At 43.5% G+C, this 24275-nt stretch overlaps 1 protein-coding gene across 2 annotated transcripts in view; it reads right to left on the bottom strand.

Moving 5' to 3' along the window:
• The window catches only part of ASXL2 (ASXL transcriptional regulator 2), a 100754-nt gene that overhangs the window by 8719 nt on the left and 67760 nt on the right, over positions 1–24275 (bottom strand). For both annotated transcript variants that reach the window (XM_084284544.1, XM_084284545.1), the window contains 7 exons: positions 22967–23082; positions 16995–17121; positions 10316–10456; positions 7980–8143; positions 4415–4511; positions 2500–2605; positions 369–1086 (listed from right to left, as the gene is read on the bottom strand). In XM_084284544.1, coding sequence (XP_084140670.1) covers positions 369–1086; positions 2500–2605; positions 4415–4511; positions 7980–8143; positions 10316–10456; positions 16995–17121; positions 22967–23082 — 1469 coding nt within the window. The remainder of the gene's footprint in view (positions 1–368; positions 1087–2499; positions 2606–4414; positions 4512–7979; positions 8144–10315; positions 10457–16994; positions 17122–22966; positions 23083–24275) is intronic.

The following is a 24275-nucleotide window of genomic DNA, read 5'->3' as shown; positions in this document are numbered from 1 at the left end:
ATCTACAAAGTTGTGCGCTCTCGGGCTACAAGTTCCTTTGTAATTACAGTCCTGTAATTCCTCTGCAGCTCTCCCCAGCTCCCACCATGACCTGCAGTGCCCCTTATTATTTTCAGTCTTGGGCTTGCATGCAATTGCTAGAGCTTCTGATCCAGCAGACCCTTTAACAGATGCATGGCTTAGCTGAACTCGATTAGCCAGCCAGCTGATTCCCTTTATCAAACAGCCAAGCTTTTGTGGGTTTGGACCAATTATTTCTATCACTGTAATAAGGAGGTAACAATTCACATTCGTAGCCAGAACTGAAGCTCCCACCTGAGCTGATGGATACAAAGCCCCTCGGTGGCTCTGCCCTTGTTTCTCCTTACCTTGAGTGGGGGTACCCGTGGCACCGGGGTCCCAGCTGCAGGAAAGGACTGTGGCTGGGTCCGAAACGACTGGTGGTGCTGGCAGTTCTCCATGATGCGGGGCTTCTTCTCAGGAGTGGTTACACCTTCCTCACGGCTCTCCGACTTCCTCTTATGGCCTTCAACACTGACCTCCATTTCTTCATTTGCAGGGGACTTCTTTTCTGGTGTTTGTGGAGTAATCACCGGACTTGCCATGTTTGCTACTACTTCACCTGCTTCAGGGCTCTTTGGTTTGCTCAGGGCCAAAACTGAGGTACTCACAGTCTCTTTCACTGGCACTTCCTTTGATGCAGCATGCTTCCTCTCTTCCTCTGGCTTTTGACTGACAGCAGATTGTGGTTTCTCTTGAGTGGATTCTCCTTGTGTTTTCTCTTTTAAAGAGAGAGGGTGGTCGCTAGGCTTTGCTGCACAGCCATCTGGGGAAACTGAGGCCTCTGCAGGTTTGGCTGGTTTTGGCTGCGTGTCCTCTCTTCTTTCCTCTCCTCCTTTTTTTGTTGCGGGTGTTGCCTGGGCTGCTTGTGCTTTAGACTCTACTGGAGGAGTAATCTCCTCTTTGAGTGGTGCCAGAGAGGCTGGCATGCATTTTGGCTGTTCAGCTGCTGGATTTTCAACCTCTGTCTCGGCAGGGCTGGTGTTTGCTGTCAGTCTCTTGGACTCTTCAGGACTTAGTCCAGAACTAGCAAGAAAAACAGAATTTTTGTTTTGTGAAACGTTCTTGCAAAAAGTATGAGAACAGAGAGGATTCTCTAGTTATGATACCCAAAATACATTTAACACCTAATTTTATGCCATGATCTCTGAAATCCTTCACTACTGTTAGTACTTCCAAATGAAACAGAATTTAATAACAATGTTTAAAACTAACTAAATGAGATATATGGAACATACATTAGATCTAGTCCTCTATCCAGATACTAATTTTCCAAGCTGAAAACCAAAAGAATTTGTCCAACAGTAAACATTTCCTTTACCAGCCACCACAGCCAGATCTCTACCACTTGCAAACAACCCCACACAGCTTGCATCTGACTTAAGCTCATACAGTGACATTGGCTGGAAGGGAGCTCCTGAAAAGTGTCCCACCATTTCTTCCAGAAGAACGTGGCTAGTGCCAGAACTGCTGAAGTACCTTGAGGTTAGAACCAACATTGCTGCCTTTCGCCATCATCAAAAGTCTGGGAGTATTTCCCTGTACTGCTCATCCATCTTTATTTGTAAAATGCCACCAGATCACTTGCATTCTCAACCTGGTTATTTTAAAAATACTCATTCCTTTACTCAGTACTCCATAGGTACAAGCATACACACCAGGCTCCTTGTCACTCATGGAACCCCAAACTATCAACCCATGGAATGATAAAAGTAGGGCTTACAATAACCTGAATGCTCTAGAGGGTTAAAACACCACAGACAAATGGAAGAGAAACTAGCTGGCAGTCCAAGGAGAAGCATAAAAGCTAACTGTAAAGATGCAGGATGAGAAATTCAGCATCAGCTATTTATGTGCAGCTTGTAATTTCCAACTTTCTTAGCACAGTTATTCACACAGAAACCTGAGATCCTTTCCAAAGCCTCAAAAAAGGGAAAATCTTGAAGCAAAAAGAAACAGAATGAAATACATGTATTTACAGACCTGGGAATTTAATCAAATGTAGGTCTGATTGAAGATGTGGGGAAAACACAAGATTCTAAATAGAAGGTGACTCACAGTACGCTCAAACACCACACACCTGTGGATCCTCCAGAATACTGACACTAGAAGAACCACAGGAGGGGAAACATCTCAAAATATCACAGTAAGGAGGGGGAAAGGTTAATATGTAAGGATCTAAGGGACAGCTCACATAAAGAAAACAATGCTACACTAGTTAAACCATTAGAAATCTTACGATGGCGAACACATCAGTTCTGACCTACACACCTCAAGATACTTCCTCAGTTCTGTGACAGATGGATGAAGCTAAACCTTGTTCAGGTTTCAGGACTGATGAAGAGCAATGTGTACTGGTGGGCAGCACACTAACAGCACAGGAGCAGGCACGTCTGGACAGGCAACGAGGGGGATAAAATGGACAGCTGAAGGTCTTACCTCTGGCCATAGTAGCTCTCAAAAAAATGTTCCTTCCACAGCTCAACCTTCTTTTCTTTTTCTATCTCTTGACGTATTCTTAGCTGCATTTCTGGTGTAAACTCACCTGCAAAATGCAATAAGGGATATCTGCATAAAATGAACCAGGATAACCACAGAAGCTTTCACACTTCCAGATGAGAGTGATATCTCACAGAAGTCCCACAGCTTGTGACACTATCCCTGCCTGTGACACCTCAGCATTTCTCCAGAGCTGCAAGGTGTTTCCTTGCTGCCTCCTCCTTGCAGTGTGTGGGCAACAGCTTTCTGCCAGACAGTCCCAACTGCTTTGGCTGTCAGTGTCAGCTCTGGCTGCCAATAGATGCTTTGTGTGAAACGGTGCATATTAAATAAATACGAATATATACACAAAAATATGTTGTATGTATGCATGCACTACATGACTGCCACTTTCTGAAGGCTCAGAAGAGATTGCCAGGCAGACAGCAAAGCAATATGGCACTGTGAAATGACAGCCATGGGTGGCTGTGGTTCAGTGTGCATGCGAGAACATCAAAAGCTTCTTGCTCAGCGTGCAACTGTAAATGGACAGTTTGTGGTGCACAGCACTTAAGTCTCCTCAATCTCGGGGAAAAAAAGGAGGAATTCTAAAAAAAGATGTGTCAGCATGGGTGCCAAACGTAAACATGGCAAGTAACCCCCGTTTGTCATCCAGGACACGTGCATGTGTTATATTAAACTGTGGCTGACTCCAAACAGCCTTCTTATGAATCATCAGCAACTTGAAGAGTAGCTGAAGAAAGCCAACAGGACTGCTCTGCCCACAGTGCCACCGAGCTTTGATGCTTGGGCAGTGACGTGCTGCTCAGTGAGAACGTCAGTGGAGATCTCCAGCTTTCACCCTGATCACTGCAAGCTTCATCACCACAGCGAGTTCTACAGCAGTTTTGTTTTTAATCTGGTGAGAAGATCTTTGTGTAAACATTGTTGTACCCTCCGGATGTGTACTCATGAATGGACGAAAGGTCTTCTTTATAGAAGACATCAAAGGAAAACCACTAAATGATGGGAGCCAAACCAGGGGCAGTTTCAACAATTAAGCAGTACAGACAGCTGAGGTCTATGCCCGGTCTGTTTACTGGCACAGATACATCCAGAATCCACAAAATATAAAGGGTGACCCAGAAGCGGATACATTTTCTATGGAAAAGCCTCTTAAAAATCAATTGCCTGTGATGAGTAAATGGCATTCCCTTCTTGAAACGAGTCTTGATTGATGCTGCTGTCTTTATAAAAACTCAGCTTCGTGGCTGAATTCTGTAGAGGAAATGGTCCCTTGCCAATGAATGAGCGCGGTTCTGATCTGATCTGATCAAATCATGGAATTAGCACCTCTAAGTTCAAGATGCAAACGATCACTGAAGGTGCAGGTGTCCTACATATTAGTAAAGGGCTGTCTTTACGGTATACAAAAATTATGGCTCAAAGGATTGGCTGTACCAACTAGATGACTACACTGATGATGAAGTGCATTACTCTGGGAATATAATTTACCTTCCCTACTGAGCTTAGCAGTGGGCTATGTTTAGCTACTACAACTTAAGAATAACACATCTTTGCTATCATTTGACCAACATTTTAAAAGCATTTTTCTTTTGTCATTTCTTCCAAAGACTTGCCTATTTTTCCACATCAGTTCAAAAGGTAATTCCCTCCTCCAGCCCCTCCTATGAGTTGTAGTTTACAAAGATGTAGGCTTCTATTTGGTCTCATGAGCTATACTGACTACAGTCTTTGCCTAGTAAGTTACTCCAGTGTTTCAACTCCTCCATCAAATATCTTTTACAAATTCCCCCAAACATTTGTTAGCCGAAAGCCTTCTAGCATTTTACTTCCTTGTCAGGGGAAGTTTTACCTTCTGACAACCTCTCCTTCCAGCCTTGGGCAGCTGACGTGAAGAACTCGTTGTTCAATGCAGAGCCACTCAGCTTCATCAAACCATCTGCCCCAACCTGGAATACGGAACAAAGCAAATAGCATTAATTAACTGAAAAGGCAAATGTCATGTTATGTCGTCTGAAAAGAGAGCAGGAGTTGCAACTTTGCCACAAATCCTGCTAGAATTGGTCTTCATCTCATTTGGAAGAAAATAAAAAGGCTTTTTAAGGCTGTGCCAAGTTTGGGATCCAGGAGATTCTGATAAATTTTCCTCTTCCTTGCTTCAGCCCAGTTGTTTCCAACCTGGTTGCTGCACAAACATACGTGAGCAGCACACGATACAGGTGGCAAGGAGAATTGCAAGGAAACAGAGCAGCATGAAAAGCTGAAAAGCTTCTTCAGACCCACTTTGCCCTGCAAAATCAATGCAGGAGATTGCCTTAAGTACCATCCAGAGCAACAGCTCTGCTGCTTTCTGGGAAAAGTAAGGACATAAAAGGTACCCTCTTAAAGCAAATCTGAAACATATATAATCATTTCCCTAAAAGCTTCAGGAAAAAAAAAAAAAAAAGAGACAAATGAAGCTCAAAACCAATTCAGTCTTCAAAATATGGTTAAACAAATAGGACAGTCAAGCTATAGCATAGGACATAAATGAGAATGAAATAAATAATAAATGAATATAAATAAATATTAAATGAAATAAGGCTAAGACTGGAACATAGCACGGTGGGACATTATCATCACAAAAGTGGAATTTTCTCTGTTAGAAACACAAAAATACACGTATCAGTCAGGAAGTCACAAAAACCTGCTGTGGGCAAAACAGATGTGATTCCATTTCTTGTATAAGTCACACAGTAATAAGTAATAAATCAGAGCAAACAAGCAAAATCTTACTGTCCAAATTTGGGATATATCTGATTACAACGGAAGATCTGTGGAAGAACTTGCAATGGTGCAGGATTTGGTAAAGAGAAACCCTGCTTTTACTGAGGCATCATTTGTAATTAAAATGCCAGACAGGACATAACAGGAGGTTTCATAGTTAAGATTGAGTTGGACACTTAAGTTAGGAGCTGCTGCACAGCCAACCACTATCGAGATGTACAAAAGCAGAAGCTTATTTTCTGATCCAAACCCTCATTATTCAGCTACAGGGAACAGAATTCACCAGATTATCCTCTCCAGCAGACACGGTGCTGCCTGTGCCTTATTTTGGAGCACAGGCAGCTGTGGCAGGGCTGACTGGGTTGTGTCTCAGAAAGTGCCCCCTTTCTGTTTCACAGAGGCACCCACTGGAATAACTTGGAGGGAGGCACTACCACACAGAACACAAGTTGTGTGCCCTTTTGCATTTCACCTCTTCTCCTGTTTACTACAGCAAAGTCTGACTTTTTTTGGAACTCATCATAATTTGATGTGGTCAGCTGCTCTCAGACATTTACCACAGTGAAATGTAGAATTTGTCCTCTCAGGAGCCAAGCATATTATTTATAAAGTTGTTCTCAGTCAAATTCTAATTGAATTTAAGGATAATTAAACTTAAAAGTCAGGACAGCAATGTCTTGCCATCTGCTGTGAGCATCTTGCCAGTAAACTCCAGCTGCAAACTCCACCATATCGTATTTTGACGCATACCTAATTATTGCAACGGGAACTGGACTTAGAGAACAATTCCTTCAAGTATTTATTGGACTAACAAGTCCCCAATGAATGCTGATTGAAGATAAGAATTTGTGAGACAGCAAAAAATGTTACAACTCTTCCTAACTCCAACTGAACAGCATCTGTTCAGGAGAGCATCCTCCGCAAAGCAGGTCAGACGGCAGCTGCGTGACCCAGATGGATTAGTAACACCCTGTGAGCCCCCACAGAGCAGCACAGCCACAACCATGGAGAGAACTTCACTAAACACGCGTGTCTGTGCTCCAAGTGTCTACTTCTGGGTCGGCATCCCTTCACAGTTCATAGTGACCACGCCGTCTGTGGATGTAGGTCAGGACCAAGCTCTCACCCCGAAGCAGACACCTGGATGCTGGCACATGCAGCTGATTGTACTGACTGCATCTCCACGGGCTGTAAAAGCAGCCTGCAATAACGAGCTGAGATGTCAACTCATGGGGCATGACTAAGGTGTGTAAACGCAGGCAGCTGGTACTGGTTTGAACAGCGCACAGTAAAACATCTTCAAGGGACTCTCAGATCTGATACAGAAGGCATCCCCCTGGAGTGGCATCTTGAAGCCAGCCTTGATATCTAAAGGACATTCAGAATGGTTCTAGGCACATACTTTAATGCATCTGAATTAACAACCCTACGATTGCAGTGGAAGCACAGTGCAGAAGCCCATTTTGCTCTAAAGATCCCAGGCCAGTTGAGGCAGGAATGATGATGATAAACATAACACACAATTAAGGTAAAAGGAAGGAAGTATTCTTGGTTTAGCTATAACTTCTCTGGCATTCCACGTGAACAGATTTAACTTCACTTCCTGAACTCACTGGTTTTTCTTCCTTTTACATGCAAGTGCAACATTTGTTCTTTTCTCCTCTCTTGGTATCATCCCTGTCTTCCACAAGCTGCTGAAGAAAACTGCTGTGATGTTGAGACTGCTTCAGCCAGATTTTATTTATCCCTTAGGATGAAATTCATCAGATCCATCTGAGATGAAAATAACTTACCAGTAGGTTCTCTCAGCAGTTCTTTCAATGCTGAAGGATGAGTCCTTACCCCCTTGTCACTAATGGTAATTGTTCCAGTTAACATAATTTGTTTAGTGAAGAGTTGGGTGAAAACCTTCATTGTTTCTTCTGTGCCACTGCCAGAAAATATTCACCCATTCCTCCCCACTGAGTACTTTTCTACTTTTTCAAATCCATCTGTTCCTGCACAAAGAAGTTTCAAGCAGACAATCCACAAAATATAAAGGGCCTCCAAAGCTGACTCACTTTTCATGCTTGGTACCTTTACTCTAGTGTGTTTCAGATCAGGACACAAGCTCTTTGCAGTCTACTCTGCAATCTGGACAATATTAAAATGCAATAGAGAACTCACTCAGTTTTCATTCTACCAAATCCAGAATTTGACAGCAGTAACACAACATAATGGGAAACAGAAGAGGATGGAACTAAAATCCTCCATCTGTTTAGGCATCCTGTGGGAAGGCACCTGTACAGAGGGCTGCAGGGTTAATCCTGTATTGATGAGTCTGGGGGAGGACAGGAGAGGAAGATGCTGAAACCATTGCTCCAGGCCTTCATCAAGTCCAATGTAACAGAAACATTTTTCTCACCATAGCTGAAAATGTGCAGTTGACTGAATGGAATCAAGCCACTGGTTTATCAAATTTGAATTATTTTATCTGGTAGCAACAAATATGCAAACAAATCACTGAAGAATTTTCCAGTATTTTGCACTGTACCCAGAGAAAAAAGTCTATCTCAATAGATGTTGACATAGTATTTGGATGTCTTGTCTGAATTACTTCTGGAGATGCTCCCAACTGCCCCCTTCTCATCACACCAGAACACATAACTTACCTGCCTGTCCACCTCTGGCAGCAGCAGCAGCAGGCGCTGCTGGCATTCCGTAGGCAGAACAGAGAACGTATGCTTGTTGATCAGTGCCCGCAGGTTTGTGTTCACGAGGATGGAGTCAGGAGTTTCCACATCAATTTCAGCACACTTTGTTCTCTTCAGCTGCCCTGCAAAGAATGAAAAAGACCCGAGTAACATCTTACCTGAGTGGGGATTAAATGCTCCTTTAGAGTTCACTCTAAAGCAGCATTTCAAACCTTAACTTGAAATCTTACAAGGTTTACCTTTGTAAAAGGTTATATATAGCTAACAACAAAATGTGGGAGGTCCTTTCTGGCACAGAAAATTTCCATACCTAGTACATCATACTCTGTGTCAGTTAATCAAGCTTTTCTATGAATCCTGGTATCTATCTGGGGACTATCAAGGATTCTTTTTCAAGGGGGTTTCTAGAACTGCTTTTAGCCACATCAGTTTTCTATTTTAAGCCTCTAGTTGAGGTCAGTTTGTTCTTCTGGATTTCTTCTTGGACTTTACTACCTTATTCTCAGCAAGAGCATTTCAGAAAAAATCATCAGCTCATTCTGCTCGTGTTGAAAGCACAACACTAGACAAAGCAGTAAAAATGCAATAATTCTCCTCTTTCCTTTTCTGTGTCTGAAAGCCAGGAAATCCAGCCTTAACCCTTACACTACTGCCAGCTTCGTGTACGTACTGCAAATTCAGAAGCTATTACTGAAGAAAGCATTTGTACCATGTACACAATTTCCTTTGGGTTCATCTACTGTCTATTACGGGCAAAATACCACATGCTTGGAGGCCTAGATTAAAAGTGCATTAATAGAAAAATGGCTAATGTTAAGACAGACCCTGTGCCACCTGAGCTCAGGGATCACAGCAATTATTTTAAGGTAACATACCTAACAAAATAAATTCATGAGGACTTGTTCCCTTTGGAAGACTGCTCTCTCAGAAGTTGTTCAGGAAATGGCTCTGCAGGTTTATAACTTATCAAGACTGGCAGAATTTCCTATTCGCAGTGAGAGCTGAAGCTAGACTGTCGAGCAGGCATCTCAAGCTAGCTGCACTGTTCCCATCTGACTGAGAGTTCACTGATGCAAGTGCCCTAAGTGGCACCTGAGCATTCCTTTGCCTTACATTTTTCTCCCAATATTTCATTTGTATGAACATAGAACCTGGAAATTGTTTTACCTCAATGGGTCACAATCCTTTTATTTTTTTATGGCCAAGATAAGAATTGCAAAAGCAACCTTATCTCACATGGCACTGTAAATGTGTCTGAGCCTTGAGGTAGTGGAGGGAGAGAAGGAATTCAGAACTGAGGAGACAAAAAATTTGACAAATCAGCCAAATGTGATACTAATAAGTGTAATAGAAACAACAGAACTAGAAGCAAGGCCACATCCTCCTCATTGATAAAATTACTAAAAAATAATCAGTAGCTCTTCATTAAATTATGGTTATCTATTGTAAAAGAATGAGTTGCCCAAAACAGCAAATCAGATGGGGTATTAGAGGAAACCCCAGTGGACTCATGGTTGAGTGAAACTTTTGAACTGATGGGATTTGGGGATGGTATGCAATGAGGAGTTATGGGCTGAGAACATACTCTCTTCCTTTTCCTGTGACTTCCAGAGGCAGGGCAAGGTGCCATTTAAATAACAATATCCTATTTTATTCCACCAAATGTATACAGATGTCTAAAATGCAGGCATTGGCACATGAGCTAGCTGTGTGGAGGACAAATGAAACATCCCTCAAAATGCCTTTTTTCACCAGTGATAAAGGAAATCTTGAATGATTAGCATAGATGGAGACCTCAGTATGGCCTTACGTTCACTGAGGTTAATTTCATCATTGGTATATGCAAAAGAAACCACAAAAGGTCATGAAAGCTGAGAAAGATCTAACTCAAATGAACTGAAAGGAAGCCGAATAACATTGGGGTCTGAGCTATAAAGATCTGGGAAGGAATTTTTTATTTCATTTTTATTTTTTAATGTTTCCAAAGTATCTTAAGCACATGAAAAATGTCTGATAAATAATGCAAATCCTTCTTTGCTTCTCAAACTGTAAGCTGCAAATTCAAAGGTAGAAACCCCTGATGATAAGAAGTAAGCCAAGGCTTATTTGTATATGGCAAGTTTGAATTATTTATCCTAGTTCATACAGAAGGTATTAGAAGCGCCTTCCAGGATTGTCAAGAAATCACTTTAGCAATGGAATTAAATGAACATTTTAGTCAATTTTGCTATTTAGGCTTTTGTTCTGTCATTAGAATAACTAAATCTCTGTAAGCAGAAAAATAAATATCTTACTTGCATGGAGCCTGTCAGATCTCTGGAATGGCTTCTTCCCCAGCCCTGGCAAGGAGTTATCGAGCTTAACAGAGGGAGAGGAACTGGAGGTGGAGTTCTGCGGGCTGCTTGACTGTCCATCTGACTGCTTTCCTTCCCAAGCTGCACAGGAAATTGAAACATTTAAACACGGGGATGTACAAAGAAATATTACGAGACATCTGTTTGGACTGAAATAAAGATTCTTTAACACACGTCCCCTAATCCCAGCAGCTCTGGGACAAGCACTTCTGTGATACTTACATGCCTTTATTCTTGTAGCACTCACTCACTTCCCAACAGGCTGAAAGCAGAAAAGCCTTTTGTAGCTATCAGACTGTCACAAAACAAAGAGACACCCATTCCACCTCTGGTTTGAGTCTACTTCCCGTTTCGTCCCATCTGATTTCCCATCCATACCCAATCCAGTGATGATCTTGTTAAAATGTCCTTTTAGAAGCAGCTTTAGTTCCTACTAGACTTCGGTGTCACAAAAAACTTCATACCTTATGTGCTTTCTAAATTTTTACCCATTTTTCTCAATTTTATTATTTTTCAGTAATTCCTCCTCCTCTTTCAAACAGATATTTTCATGTCGTCATCCCAAGTCACCACTTATCTGTACCAGTGATTTTACCACCACGGTTTTTCCTTACAAAGCAGAGCCACCCACATCCTTTTTTCTGTAGCAGTGTTTTTTACTGCTGGTGGGAAGAGCTTCTTCCCTAGATTCTCCCTGCCTTCCTTTCATCTTTCTAGGTAACAAGTTAAGAAAACGAGGTCTTCTGTGCTCTCTTCAGGTGTACATGCAATAGCAGGTATCCACTCAGGTATGGAATGGCACCGAATCCCATGTCCTTACAAGGCTTCTCTACCATTTTTGAAAAGAAATGGAGACTGGGGCAGATTCCCCACAATAATGCAAACGTTGCACCCACGTTCAAAAGGGCATAAAGAAGATCTGAGAAAATACAGGATAGTCACATTCATCCCTGGGAAAACAATGGAGTGTGTGCACGAAGGAGATGATAGTGACTGGAGGCAGTCAGCATGGACTTACCAAGGGTAAATCATGCCTCAGTAGCTTGATTACCTTCTGTGATCAAATGACTGGATTTGTGGATGAGGGAAGACAGCTGGATGCCAATTACCTCAACTTTAGCAAGACGTGACATTGTGTCCTGCAATACTGAACACACTCAGACATTGGGGTCTGGGTGGTTGGACAAAGGGACGGGACAATGGCTGGATGGTCAGACTTGGTGATGGTCTGCCTGCAGGGTGGCAACAAGTGAGTGCTTCTGGGCACCTGGCCTGCTTCCCATTTTTATTCAGGGGACACAGGACTTGCTGAAGTCTGCAAGTGCCATCAAACTGTGGGGAGCACTCCCTGAGCCCAAGGACAGAGCAGCCACCCACTGGGGCCAAGCCAGGCTGGAGGCAGGGGACAGCAGGAACCTCATGAGGACAAACACAAAGTCCTGCCCAAAGGGAAGAAGGGCCAACAGGGCAGACTGGGGCAGCTTTGCTGCAAGGAACCAGGGAATCTTGGTGGACAGCAGCTGAACTTGAGGCAGCAGTGTGCCCTGGCACCCAAGGCCTCCTGGGCTGCATGAGCAGGGCCACAGGATCCAGCAAGGAGGTTATCCCCTCTACTCAGCACTCATTACACCTCACCTCCATTCTGCATCCTGGCCCATGTTCTCAAGTACAATGAGGACATGAAGAAACAGGGATGAGATCTGCCGAGGGCCACCAAGATGCTCAGGGGAGGTAGCACTTGCCCTGTGAGGTGAGGCAGAGGGACCAGGGCTTGCTCAGGCTAGAGAAGAAAGGGCTGAGGGTGGCCACCTTGTTCCTACAGGGGGCCATCAGGAAGATGGAGCCAGGGTTGTCACAGGGGTGCAGAGCAGGAGGCTGAGAGAAAGAGGGGTATAAGGAAAAGCTTTTTCCCCATGAGGACAGTCCAGCAGGGGAGAGAGGGCCCAGAGAGGCTGTGCCATCTCCATCCTTGGAGGTTTTCAAGACCTGACTGGACAGAGCTCTGAGCAACCCAGTAGAGGCCAAGCTTCCCCTGCTTGGAGCAGGAGGTTGGGCTACAGGCCTCCCTGAGCTCCCCACACACATGAAATATTCAGAGTTATTGATCTATTCTACAGTTCTAATGTTTTCACAGTAGTGCCAGAAAGGCTGCATAGGGTGACAGGCAGAATGTACCACACCTTATAAACTGCAAGGTAGCAGCAAAATATGGCAAGTCAGAGAGAGAAGGAAAAAGAAAACAACAAAAAATAGAAATGCTGGAGGAAAATAGTTAAGTTCACCCATGATGAAAGTGGATGTGGCAATATCGTGGGACGTGTGAAACCAAAATAAGGAGAGAAATTGATGTGCTGTGACCTCCTGTCCCAGAGGCCTGGTGTGCTGCCTGTGCAGGGCAGCAGGATCTCCTGGCCATATGCAGGAATGGCAAAAGCCTTCCCAGGACCACAAAGAATTAAGACAGCAAACACCTTAAGCACTCTATGTAATACGAATTTAGATTACTTACTCTATTAGTCTATTTTAATAATTACTCCATGTTAGCTAACAATGTTATGGGAGTATCCTAGCTGCTCTGGGCCCCTTTGCTTCTCCCCTGTTCCTACTTCCCTAGGAGAAAATGCAATTCCTCCTGGGGCGGGGAGCTCAGTTGGTGTGCTCCTCCAGGAACAGCGCTGAGAGTTGTGCTAATGAAGCATTCAGGTTTAATCCTAATAAGCAGAGAAACTGCAAAAGGCTTTTAAATTATCATTTTCTACCAAAGGCTTTATACACCTGGCACTACATTTTCTTCACACAGTCACTGGAAATGTGTCATTTTCTAATAGATTGATTTTGACTTCCTTTTCACACCACACCAGCTGAGGTGTGAGGGGCACAAGCACAGCTCAGGACTGATTTTCAAACAAGCACAGTGAGATTAACTGCTTTCCCCTGGGCTTTTCTGAAAGGATCAGAACTACAAAGCTGCCTGGGAACAACAGGCAACAGCATCAGCTGCTCAGTCCCCACCTCCCTTACTCTGCTTTGAAATGATGCATGAAGTACTGTCGATAAGCACGCCTGCTTCTTTCAAATGGATGGATGGATCATAGCTGCAACCTTCATATGTCTGAACAGATGTTACAAGAAACATTCCAGCAGTACACAACCAGCAAGCCAGGACAGATTGGTCTAGTTTGGGTTTGGATTTGTTTAGGGCTATTTGGAAAGGGAGAATAAACAAACACACTAAAACACAGAAAGAATTTTATACTAAAGAAAATCAGGAAGAGATGAGGAAACATCTCCAATTATGCAAAAGGCTGTAGAGAGAAGAAATCAAATAATCTGCATGTCCATGGTGGATAGGACAGGAAACCTTGGTTTTAAACCAAAACAAGAAAAGATTCTGATTGGCGGCCGATAAAAACAATTTAAGGATAAAGTTAACAAAGCAGGAAGGGTGAGACTTGCTGGGAGTTTTTGGCCTTTGCATCAGTGGGGTTTCTGAGAACAGGCTGAAGAAAACATCTGTCAGGAATGCACACGAGATCCTGCGCCGAGGAGAGGATGTGGACTAGATGAGCTCTCGAGGGGCTAGTTTCCAATGACTACAAAGTTTTTAACCTAGCCAGTGAATTTCAGCTAAACGTGTAATTCATATAATCACACCGAGAAGGTCCAACAACAAAGTGTTGTTCATGCTGCTATTATCTTATCGCTGTGTAATCCTCTCTGGCTGCTTCTATGCCAGTAAACTAAATGGTGTCACTGGGCATTCCCCCGGCCCTTGGAACGACTGGCACACACTGGCCACATTCTGGCACACACTGGCCATGTTTGCAGCTTTAAGCTTTCTGTCTCCCCAGGCAGGGTGGCTGCACTGATTGCTTTTTGGGAGTGATGCTTAGCCTGTGCTAACCACCAAACCATGCAGGGACTAGGAGACTGCTAGCTCGTCTTGACTGCTAGCCAAGGCTGCACCAGGCAGGGGATGTAGCAGACTGGAGGGACTGAGATCCAGCTCTTGTGCCCAGTACTTTGGCAATGATTAGCAGAGATGCAGAGATGCAGTTTCTTTCTCCACAGGCAGTTGCTTCTTGTTCTAAGCACAGGCTTGTTGGCTGAAGGACCGACTGTTTGGAACTGGAATCAGGATAACAGATGCTATAATAATAATAAAGCCACAGCCTCCTTCTTTTGAAAATGGTTTGGTATTACCCTGGTTATCAGGCTTTGCCAAAAAGACATTTTTAAGAAGACTAAAAATAGCTTAGGATTTGAGATTGGAGATACAATTTTGTTGTGATCTTTTGTGTAACGTTTTCTCTCCCATTTTGGGGTAAGCTTCACGGCTGCCAGGCTCAGCCACGTCATCTGTGCAGGGACACCTGGCAGGAACCCTTTACAGTGAGCACTCTTGCTGCATTTTTCTCAGTGGAATCATTTTTATGGTCATCTTCTTTCTGAGACGAATCAAGATGAGTCAAGAAGATCAAGGGTGAAGGATGGAAAAAATGAGGTAATCATCGAGGGGGAGGGAACTGCCATCTCACAGAAGGGCCTGAGTCTGACAGACAGCACAGCATTTTACCCATGACAATTAGTGTAAAAGTGCAGGGACTTCAGATGAGGACAGTATGTGTTGCAGAGGCCAGTGAGGTAGGATGAGAATCAGCAGGACTGGGAACTAGAGGAGGAGATCCTTGCTTTTTGGTAGAGATCCCAGCCTCGATGGAGCTGTTGATCCTGCTCCTGCCTCTCCCTGCTCCACACGACATTCACCAACCCTTGTGTACCAAAACGGTGCTCCTGACTTAGGTCCCCACACACATCGCTCCCTGTTAGAACTGCAGAAATCCTTCATGCCAGTGAATAAACGAGCGATAGGACAGACGTGATTCACTGCACAGAAACATGAACTGATGTACAAAAAGAACAACTCTTCTAACCATACATACGCAGTGCCGGGCCCTAAAATAGAAAATAACATTTCGGGAAAGAGTCTCAGAATTTCAGCAGTTCTAGAAAAATGCCTGCTTTTGGTTGAGGCTAAAAAAGTAAATGGAACGCGAGGAATTATTAGAAAAAGAACAAAATTTAGAATACCAAAATGCTATACAAATTCACAATGCATCTGCACCCTGATTACCGTGTAGTTTTCATTCTCGGCCTCCATAAGCATAGAGCTTTCCTTATGAGCAATGAAAAAAAACAGTAGGGTTATTCCAATTGAAAGAGATGTCTACTAAAGTCACGATTGGCAAGAAGTTGCTGGAAAAACAATAGTTGTTCACTGCCTCTTTCAAATTAAATGGAATCAATTAAAGTTCTAAGGAGCCTGGCTCAAAAAAATATATATATATTTTACACTGTAATATTTGCCATGAGGCATTTACAGAGTCAATGTACTCATCCTCCAGATTAGGCAATGCAGTGAAGAAAATGCCATTGAGTCCATGAAATACAAAGGCATCTCCTCCTGCTTGGAAGGTGTCTGAGGCACAAACCTGTGGAGTTCTCCAAGGGCACTGCCACGTGCCTACCCTGTTCGTACTCTGTGCTGAACAGAGGCCAAATGCCTCTGATTTGATATGCCCATTGTTCTGGGTTCTGCCCTAAGTATGAACAACAGCAAATTAGCAATGGGAGATGGTACAGAGGCACTACTGGTAATGTTTACAGATGACTCAACAAACTGTGGATTGATAAAATAATTATGGACTTGGTCTACAACGTAATTTAATTGTACAATATGTAAATCACAGAATCCCAGCCCCCCAGGCTGGATGGGGGCACCCCTGGGTTCCCTGTCCCCCCCCTGCCCCAGCAGGGTGCCCAGCCCCTTGTCCTGGGCTCGGGGAGCTCTCCCAGGAGCAGCCCCCGGCCCCTGTCGGGGCACCCCTGGGCCCAGCAGTGCTGTCCCAGGGGCTCCAGGCCCTTCAGCATTTGGTTTTGGTATTAATCAGTCAATACAAACACAGAAGCATTTGCTGCATCTAAGAGAAAACAACTTAAGTCATGTTTACAGAACCAGGAGCTCATCCTGGAAAGAGCAGTTACGCTGAGAAGAGTTTGGAGGCAACTGTCTAGAAATAACTACAAAGAATTTATGGTAACTAGTGAAAACCTTCTGCTGGTAAGGAAGCAAATATGTTGTTGAATGAGCAAGAGAAAAGCGGTGATCTCTGTAATTTCTAATGTAGCATAAATGCAGGAAGGCGCCTGAGGATCTTTCAGACAAGAACGTACATCTTTGGAACAAGACATGAAAGCCACATTATAGAATGAAAAAGTTTGAAGAGAAATAAATACAAAAAAGGAACACCATCTAATTTGCCTAGCCATGAGAAGGACCTGACTACAGCGTATAGACAGCTATGGGGGAAGACATTTGTCACAGAAAGAAGCTTTTTAACTAGACAATGGCACAGCCAGACCTATTCAAGATCTGTTCCTAACAGAATGCATTCCTAATAAAATCAAAGCCAGGAAACAAGAAGCTGGAATATTTCAGAAACAAAAAGAATACCATATGGAAAGGGGACTTTCTCCTCTCCTCCCCTAAGAACAAGAAAAAGCAAGTTGCAGAGAAAATGACCGTAAAAGAAAAGACAGGAATGTCACTGCCACGTACCAGATTTTGTAGGTGCGGGGTCACTGGCTGCCTTGACAGCCTTCAGGAGGACATGCTGGTTAGACGACACGGGCATGCCTGCTCTGCATTGCTGCTGCTGTTGCTTCTGCTGCTGCTGTTTCAAGGCCTGGGGAAGAGGACAGAAGAACGTGAGCAAATAGATCTTAAAAATATATTCTTAGCAATTATTAACACACAGTTTAAACATCTTGTTTTACAGCAAACAATAGCTGGATTCTAACTGTAAGTCCATCAAAAGCTTAAAATGACTTCTGAAATACATTCAGTTTGCAGGGGACACTGATAATGTCTATTTAAATACAGTTCTACAAGTGGAGACATTTCCTACCTTTGCATTTAAAGCAAAAAGCTAATGGTTGCAGAACTTCTTAAGTTGTGTGTTTCGTGAAAAAATGATCTCTAGAGAAGGCAAAGAGAAAGTATTCCAAATCTGGAGTTGGTTCAAGAAGTAATTATATAAATAACTTCAAAGTAAAAGTTCCACAAAGTAATTCATTTCCATCTCCTGGAGAAGCAAGTAGCAACTTACTAAAAACATTCAGCAGAGACGATACCTAGTAAGAAAGACTTTTTTAATTAGGAAAGTAATAAAGAATAGAACACTGACATCCTTTGTTTCAGAAAAGACTGTTAAGGCAACTATAGTTCTGCCTAAAAAACACAAATGACTAAGACAAGGAAGTAAGAAGGCAATTTGGTTAAACTGCAGCTTTTACCCAAACCAAACTGTCTGCTTTCCAAAAATGAACTCAAAACCCAAATAAATTTTGACAGAATAAATTACAACAGATAAAGGATACACCTGAATTTCAAAATAGGAAGTAACAGAAAGTAATATGCTGTTATATATACAAATGAGTGGGACTCAAATAATAATAAAATACAGTTTGAACTAGGAGTCAGAATAAAAATATGCAGGAGTCTGGAGAAGCTGCCCTATGACAAAAACAGAAGGCAGACCTTCAGACACAACTTGAGAAAGACGAACAACAGGATACAAGTTACAAATGTTAGATTTCTGTTTTCCTATCTGTTAAATAGCTCCTATTTATCTGCTTGTACTGTGGGCAAAAAATATTCACTGAATGTTAATAAAATATTAATATAATAACTGAAAATAATAATATAATAACTGAAGAGAAAAAAAATGAAAGTTGCTAAGAGGAAATATCCTCTGCTATCACAACTAATCTCCTGTTACCGAGGTCAAAAGATCTCAAAAAAAAAAAAAGAAAACAAGAGAGAGAGAGACCTGGTATTTGAGAGACCTGGTATTCCTACAAGTAACACAAAAATCTATAAACAAGTTCAAGAAAGCTTTTACAAAATCTTCTCCAATTCGGAGACAAACTATTTTCTCATTTGAAGATGAACTGCAGGCAACAGTGACTGTCAGGAAAATATTAAGAGTATGAAGACCGCTAGTATGCTTCGGTGTTTGTGTGAATCCCATACTTCTACTACACAAATCACTTCGAATATTTAAGATTTCGTATGTTCAGTTCGCCTCCTATTCTGTACGCCATTTGACTGCTGCCTTTTCCTTAGCTTAGGTAAAACAATTCTGCTTCTGTTCATTGTCACCCCACAGCTCTCGCTTGTGCAGTGTCTCAGGTGCCCACGCCAGTGGTGGAAGAGAAGGAAACAATTATCCATTAGACATCTCTTTTTAAACTCCACATCAACTTCACACTTATGTTCTGTTAGAATCATCTCTGTTTCTTTATAAATCTTTACATATTGAGTCCTGCCCTAATCACAGAATAATTCAGGGCTTGTTGTGACAAGGCTGGCTCCATCAATAACCTCCTCAGAAGTACTTGGAGGGGGCAGATGGAGCCTGCTGTCTGGTTTTCCCCTCAGCCTCCTCTTCTCTGGGCTGAAGGAGCCCCATTGCCACAGCCTCCCTCACAGGGCAAGTGCTCCAGCACTATCCCATGGCATCCCCTAAACGTGCTCCAGTTCAATGTTGGCTTCTGTTGGCCCCAAAACAGGTCACAGCATTTTAGAAGAGGTCGAACAATGAGTGATAATAATACTAATAATACTAATAATAATTATCAGCAGAGAGATATCATCACTCCCCTCCACCTCCTGTTTGTAATAGCCCAAAAAGCTGCCAGGGCACGCTGCAAGCTTCACCTACAGCTTGTGTCTACCAAGACCGTGAGCTCTTTTTCGGCGGAGCTGCTCTTGGTGCTATGGCAAGGAGTTAGCCTGCCCCTTACTAGTCTGAGTCCTCGCTAAATTTCATGAAGTTCCTTTCAGCCCGTTCCTCCAGCTTGTCCGGGCCCTGCAGAACAGCAGCCATGCCCCTGAGCGCATCACCAGTGTCCTCTGCATCCCGTCTCCTGCAGGACACTGAGTAAAGATATTTAACAGGAAAGGTGCCAGGATAAAACCACGATGAGTTCCAACTTGTAGCCAGCCTCAAAGCTGAGTATAAACATACACCATCACCCTCTGAACCTGCAGATCCTGCATGCTTTAAACCAAGTAGTAGTCTTGCCATTTAGGCTGTAGCATCTAATTTGGACATATGGATGGTGTGGGACAGCCCAAGAGAAGGCTTGATACAGGCAAGATATACAAAATCTACAGCTCTCCCCAGCCCCAACCTGCACCACACAAATACTCCCCCTGTGCCCATGCACAGGGGCTTGTTACTGTTTTGTTTGCCTTTAAGTTGCCCTTCTGGCTGTGGTCCCAAGAAGTCTGTGCTGTGCTGCTCCCTTCCTCACGCAAAAGGCAACAAAGACTTCACCTACCGAGAGCTTTTGTAGGGTACAGCCCACCCTGGTCCCTGACCTTACTCCTTCTGTGGGTGCATGGCAACAAAAGATAAAAAAAAATGGATAAAGACAACAGCCAACAGTATAAACCTCATCAGAACAGAGGTTGTGACTCCTAGTCTCCAAAACCCCGATGATACCTGAATTCTGATGCCTTTGGGACAGCTGCTCAAGCTAGGTAAGGAGAGGAGATGGGGTCAGTGGATTGGAGAGGACCAGAGGAAAGAATTAGGGTAGATCCTGCATTTTCCATCAAAGGGTCAGAAATCACCAGTCTTTCTGGATCCAGACTCTACATTTCAGAATCTCAGTGACTTTTTTCCCGTATCAGCAAACTATCCCTGTAACCAAGGAGCTTTTCCCCATGCCCGTTTCATCATTCTAGCAGGAGGAGCACTGACATGCCTCTGTCACTTTGGATTCAGATCCTGCAAACCTCTAACTCCGGATTCTTCACAAAGACTGGAAGGAACACGTGGCGTGTGCTGAACACAGCCATCTGCTCGCTTACTGTGCTGCGTGGTGTTGGCACACCACTGTACGCCATGCTATTTACATGTATTTTACAGTTTTATCTCTGATTTGCTTATGAACTAATTCCTGTTTCTTCTTTCTTAAAGGACCTTATCGTCAGCATAGCAGCAGCATGGTGCTCAAGGGTTAAATGTCCTCACTTGCAAATCTGCTCTCTTCCCTCCAGTGATAATTACTTAGTGCTTAAGACAGGAGCGCTGAATCCAGCCAGCTGTCTCCTCCAGTGCACACTAGCAAATAAGCCGGGTGTAATTAAAAATGAGAAAGCTTTCCTTAAGATACTGAGTGAAACAAGAATTATGTTTTTCCTACTACTCTACTCATAACACTTCTGTCTCCTTCCTGCTATCAACATTTACTCATTCTGTTGTTTTTTAGGACTTTTCCTGCCCACAGGAGCAATCCAGTTTAGGAAGAGGTGGAGGGTGTGATATTTGGTCAAAATGGCAGAATTCCACTGGAACCAAAATTGAGCAATGGATCGGGCATGCAATGATCTTCATTTGACCCAAAGCCAGAGCAAACTTTAGGCAGTTAAGTTAGAATGTCTGAATGGTTACAGCATTCTTCAGCAACACCTCTGTGCCCAGAAGATAAGTTACCTGTGTGCCCAGCAGATAAGTTACCATGATGCTACAACTTGATGCTGTACTCTGGGACAGAAGAGTTGAGGGAGAAGAGCTGCTGTGATGTTAGATGATAACCATCAGAAACTGCTTTTGGACCTACAGACAGCTGCAGAACTGTGAAGTATAATCAGGTATGCTATGCTATGCAGACACAATTTGTTTCCCCATTTCTCTTTCTGGGTTTCTGATTTTTTTTTTCCCCAGGCCAATGAGATTCTGAACAGCGAAACGGAGAACACTGTCTGAAGATTGGAACTCACAGGTTCTGACATATTTTGCTACATACAGAGACAGAGGTGGAACAAGGATGCTCAGGATGTACACATCTTGGAATATGAAAGCTGGGGAGTGGAGAAGGGAGAGAGCAGAGGCAGAGAGGAGCAAATGTAAAGGTGAGGAAGGCTGGTGGTAACAGGGGCAGAAGGAATTCGGACACAGAAAGTGGAAAACTCTGAGTCACGTAATGACAGGCTGGGAGGAGAGGAGAAAAGTAGATGGAGTAGATGGAGTTTGGAAATAGGGGCCCACAGAACAGGGAAAATGAAGAGGAACTGCTGAACACAACAGTGGAAAAAGGACTGTTTATAACAAAACCTAAATGTGTTTGATCACTCTCTTAAAAGAGAAAGGACTTTGTGGATGTTGGAGACAAATGACAGCCAGCCAGGCTTAAAGAGGGATGAGGAAGGGATGGCCAAGAGTATAGCTGATATCATGCTGAATCAGTGAGAAGCAACATTCTGAGGATTCAAATGAAAGTAGAAGCCTGACTCTTCAGAAGAAAATCTGCCTGAAGTGACAACACAATCTCACGCCTTTAATTCACCTACCAGCAGCAAGCGATGCCATAGTAACATTGCTGCCTCTGCTGAGAAAGAGCAAAGTGGAAAATGAAAGAGAAAAGATTCCCTTAAGCAGGCATCTCATTTTGACATCAGCCTAACTCGCTGGAAACAAAGCTCCAGTTTATTCAGTTTCCTTATCTTGTCATGTAATATCCTCCTCAACAATATGCCCTAATTAGATCCTTCTCTCTCACTGCAAATCCTTTTCCAAACACCGCAGGCATCTCTGACAGCTGAATACCACTCTGAGCGTTGTTTCCCAGCTGGCAAATTCAAGAAAGCAGGCTGGGCTGGTAGAGGTAAATCCTCTCCGGAACACATCCTGATTTCATCAGGCTGTGACAAGCTTCCGTAATCCCTCGACTAGCACCTCCTCTGCAACTTGATTCATAACTCCTTACAGATTTTACTCGACTAAGGAGTGAATCTAACCCTGTTAAAGCATTTCCTTTCTAAGGCTCATGGAAAACTAAACCATGCAGCTGGGGAAACACCTGCAAATAAGAAACTCAGGGGACTAATTCATCTTGCATTTTTCATTAAAAGAAAACAGATCATTTGAGGTACAAACACTTACCCATTCCATCCTGAGTGCCTGCAATAAACACTACCTACAGAACAGTCATTCCCCAAGCGTGGAAAATAACCAGTCCTCCTCTTTCTCTCCTAATGCCCAGCAGAAGTGCAGTGCAAAGTCAGAGTGCAATCCTTCCCCTTCATCCCTCAATGAATACACACTTTGCCCACAGAATTCCTTGGAAGGGGAAGTACGCCCCTAATTAGGGGATGAAGTCAGAGGACTTAATTCTTTTCTCAAAAAGATGTTCCATTTTCTAAAACAGGCTGTCGAAAGCTAAGGACACTCAACAAAAGGTTGGGTGAAAATAAACAACGTCTTCTATCCATTATTTAAAACAACAATGACAAAATTTCCAGCTGTTTTTTTAGGGAAAAGGCAAAGCACTAAATAGCACAGTATTTTCAATCTCCTTTAGGAGAGAGGGATGTTTTAACAAAGCCCTGTTTACTACAAGACAGGCAGGAAATCCTGACTTACTTCCTCGCAGAGCGCAGTTCCACTCAGATGATTTACCAGAGAAATAAAATTACTGCAACAATCCCTAAACTAGGTTCCAGACCGTGCTGCTTACCTGTTTGAGTGCCTTCTTGCTGTGCTTCTGGGACGAGGAGATGACTTTGCCTGTTTGGATGGAAGGTGACGGGCAGCTGGACTGGGGGGAGGACGTCTGTGACAGCCTAGATGACACTGCAAGAAAAAAGTACGTATGAGCACACCGGACAGCCCAACCTTTATACGTTTGCCTGCAGCACATTAGCCAGTCCTCACCATTTCAGACCATCTCACGAGGCTCATGAAAATTGCACCTCTAGCAAGTGTGCCTTGTGTAACAGAAGAATCATTTCTGTTTCCTAGTCCTGTATCCACAAGGCAGCTGTTTTCCTCGGAAAGCCAACAGCAATTCCTACGGCTGACTTCAGACCTTTCGCCTCTCGTCCATTTCTTTTTCATGATTTTAATCATGCAAATAGCTGCTATCAAACAACATTGCAGCCTGAAAAGGCTTCAGCTTCACACAGGTTTAGCTACCTGAAGTCCAAATAAAAATACAGACACAGGTAATGGTTATCTTCATCCGGAATGACCCGTGGTCAGGTACCTGCCTGCCTGGTGGCATTTCTGACCAGATTAACTCTGCACCGCATGTAAGAGTGGGAAGATAAATGACATGGAAACGAAGTGGAACGTGACTATCACTCGCTTCTTCTTAAGAAAGAAATATGGGAATATACTGGATATGCCAGCACATGAACAAATATGCTCACTGAACGAGCCTAGAGAGAGTGCAAATAAATCTACTCCTCGCCATGTGGAGTCCTAAAGCAAGGCTGCGAGTTTCCCATGATTTGGGTTTCCGTATCATCCCTTACAACCAAGAAACCAGGGATAGGAATCAGATCACAGCTGGTTACGTGGCTATGTTATACCTCTTTGGCACAGGATACTGAAAATACTCTGCTCTGGCAGCTACCCTGATGGGTACGTGTCCAGCCAGGGAAGCCCTTTGGTGTCAGGAGGAATCCTTCCCTCTGAGGGCAGTGAGGCCCTGAACAGGCTGCCCCGAGGAGCTGGGGGTGCCCCATCCCTGGCAGTACCCAAGGCCAGAATCATGGTGTTCCCTCTCTTGTCTTGCCAAACTTGTGCTGTAGTGGCCAGCAGCCAGGTTAACCTCCCACGTGTGTGTACATAACAAGGCAGGCACCCAGCGCGCTATGGCCAGTGAACAATTTCGCTGCTGAGGCTGAAAAGAGTGCAATAAAAAAGACCAAAAAAGCAAAATGGCCTGAGTTGGAATGCCTCACATTGCATGACGGCCGTAACAAAGCAGACACCACCCATGTCAGCAAGAATATCAGTGAGATAACGGCTGCACCTGCAAT

The sequence above is a fragment of the Netta rufina genome (assembly GCF_964035555.1).
Source record: "Netta rufina genome assembly, chromosome: 3".
Classification (NCBI taxonomy): domain Eukaryota; kingdom Metazoa; phylum Chordata; class Aves; order Anseriformes; family Anatidae; genus Netta; species Netta rufina.
Note: the sequence above shows the minus strand (reverse complement) of the source record. Positions and strands in the feature narration are given on the sequence as shown.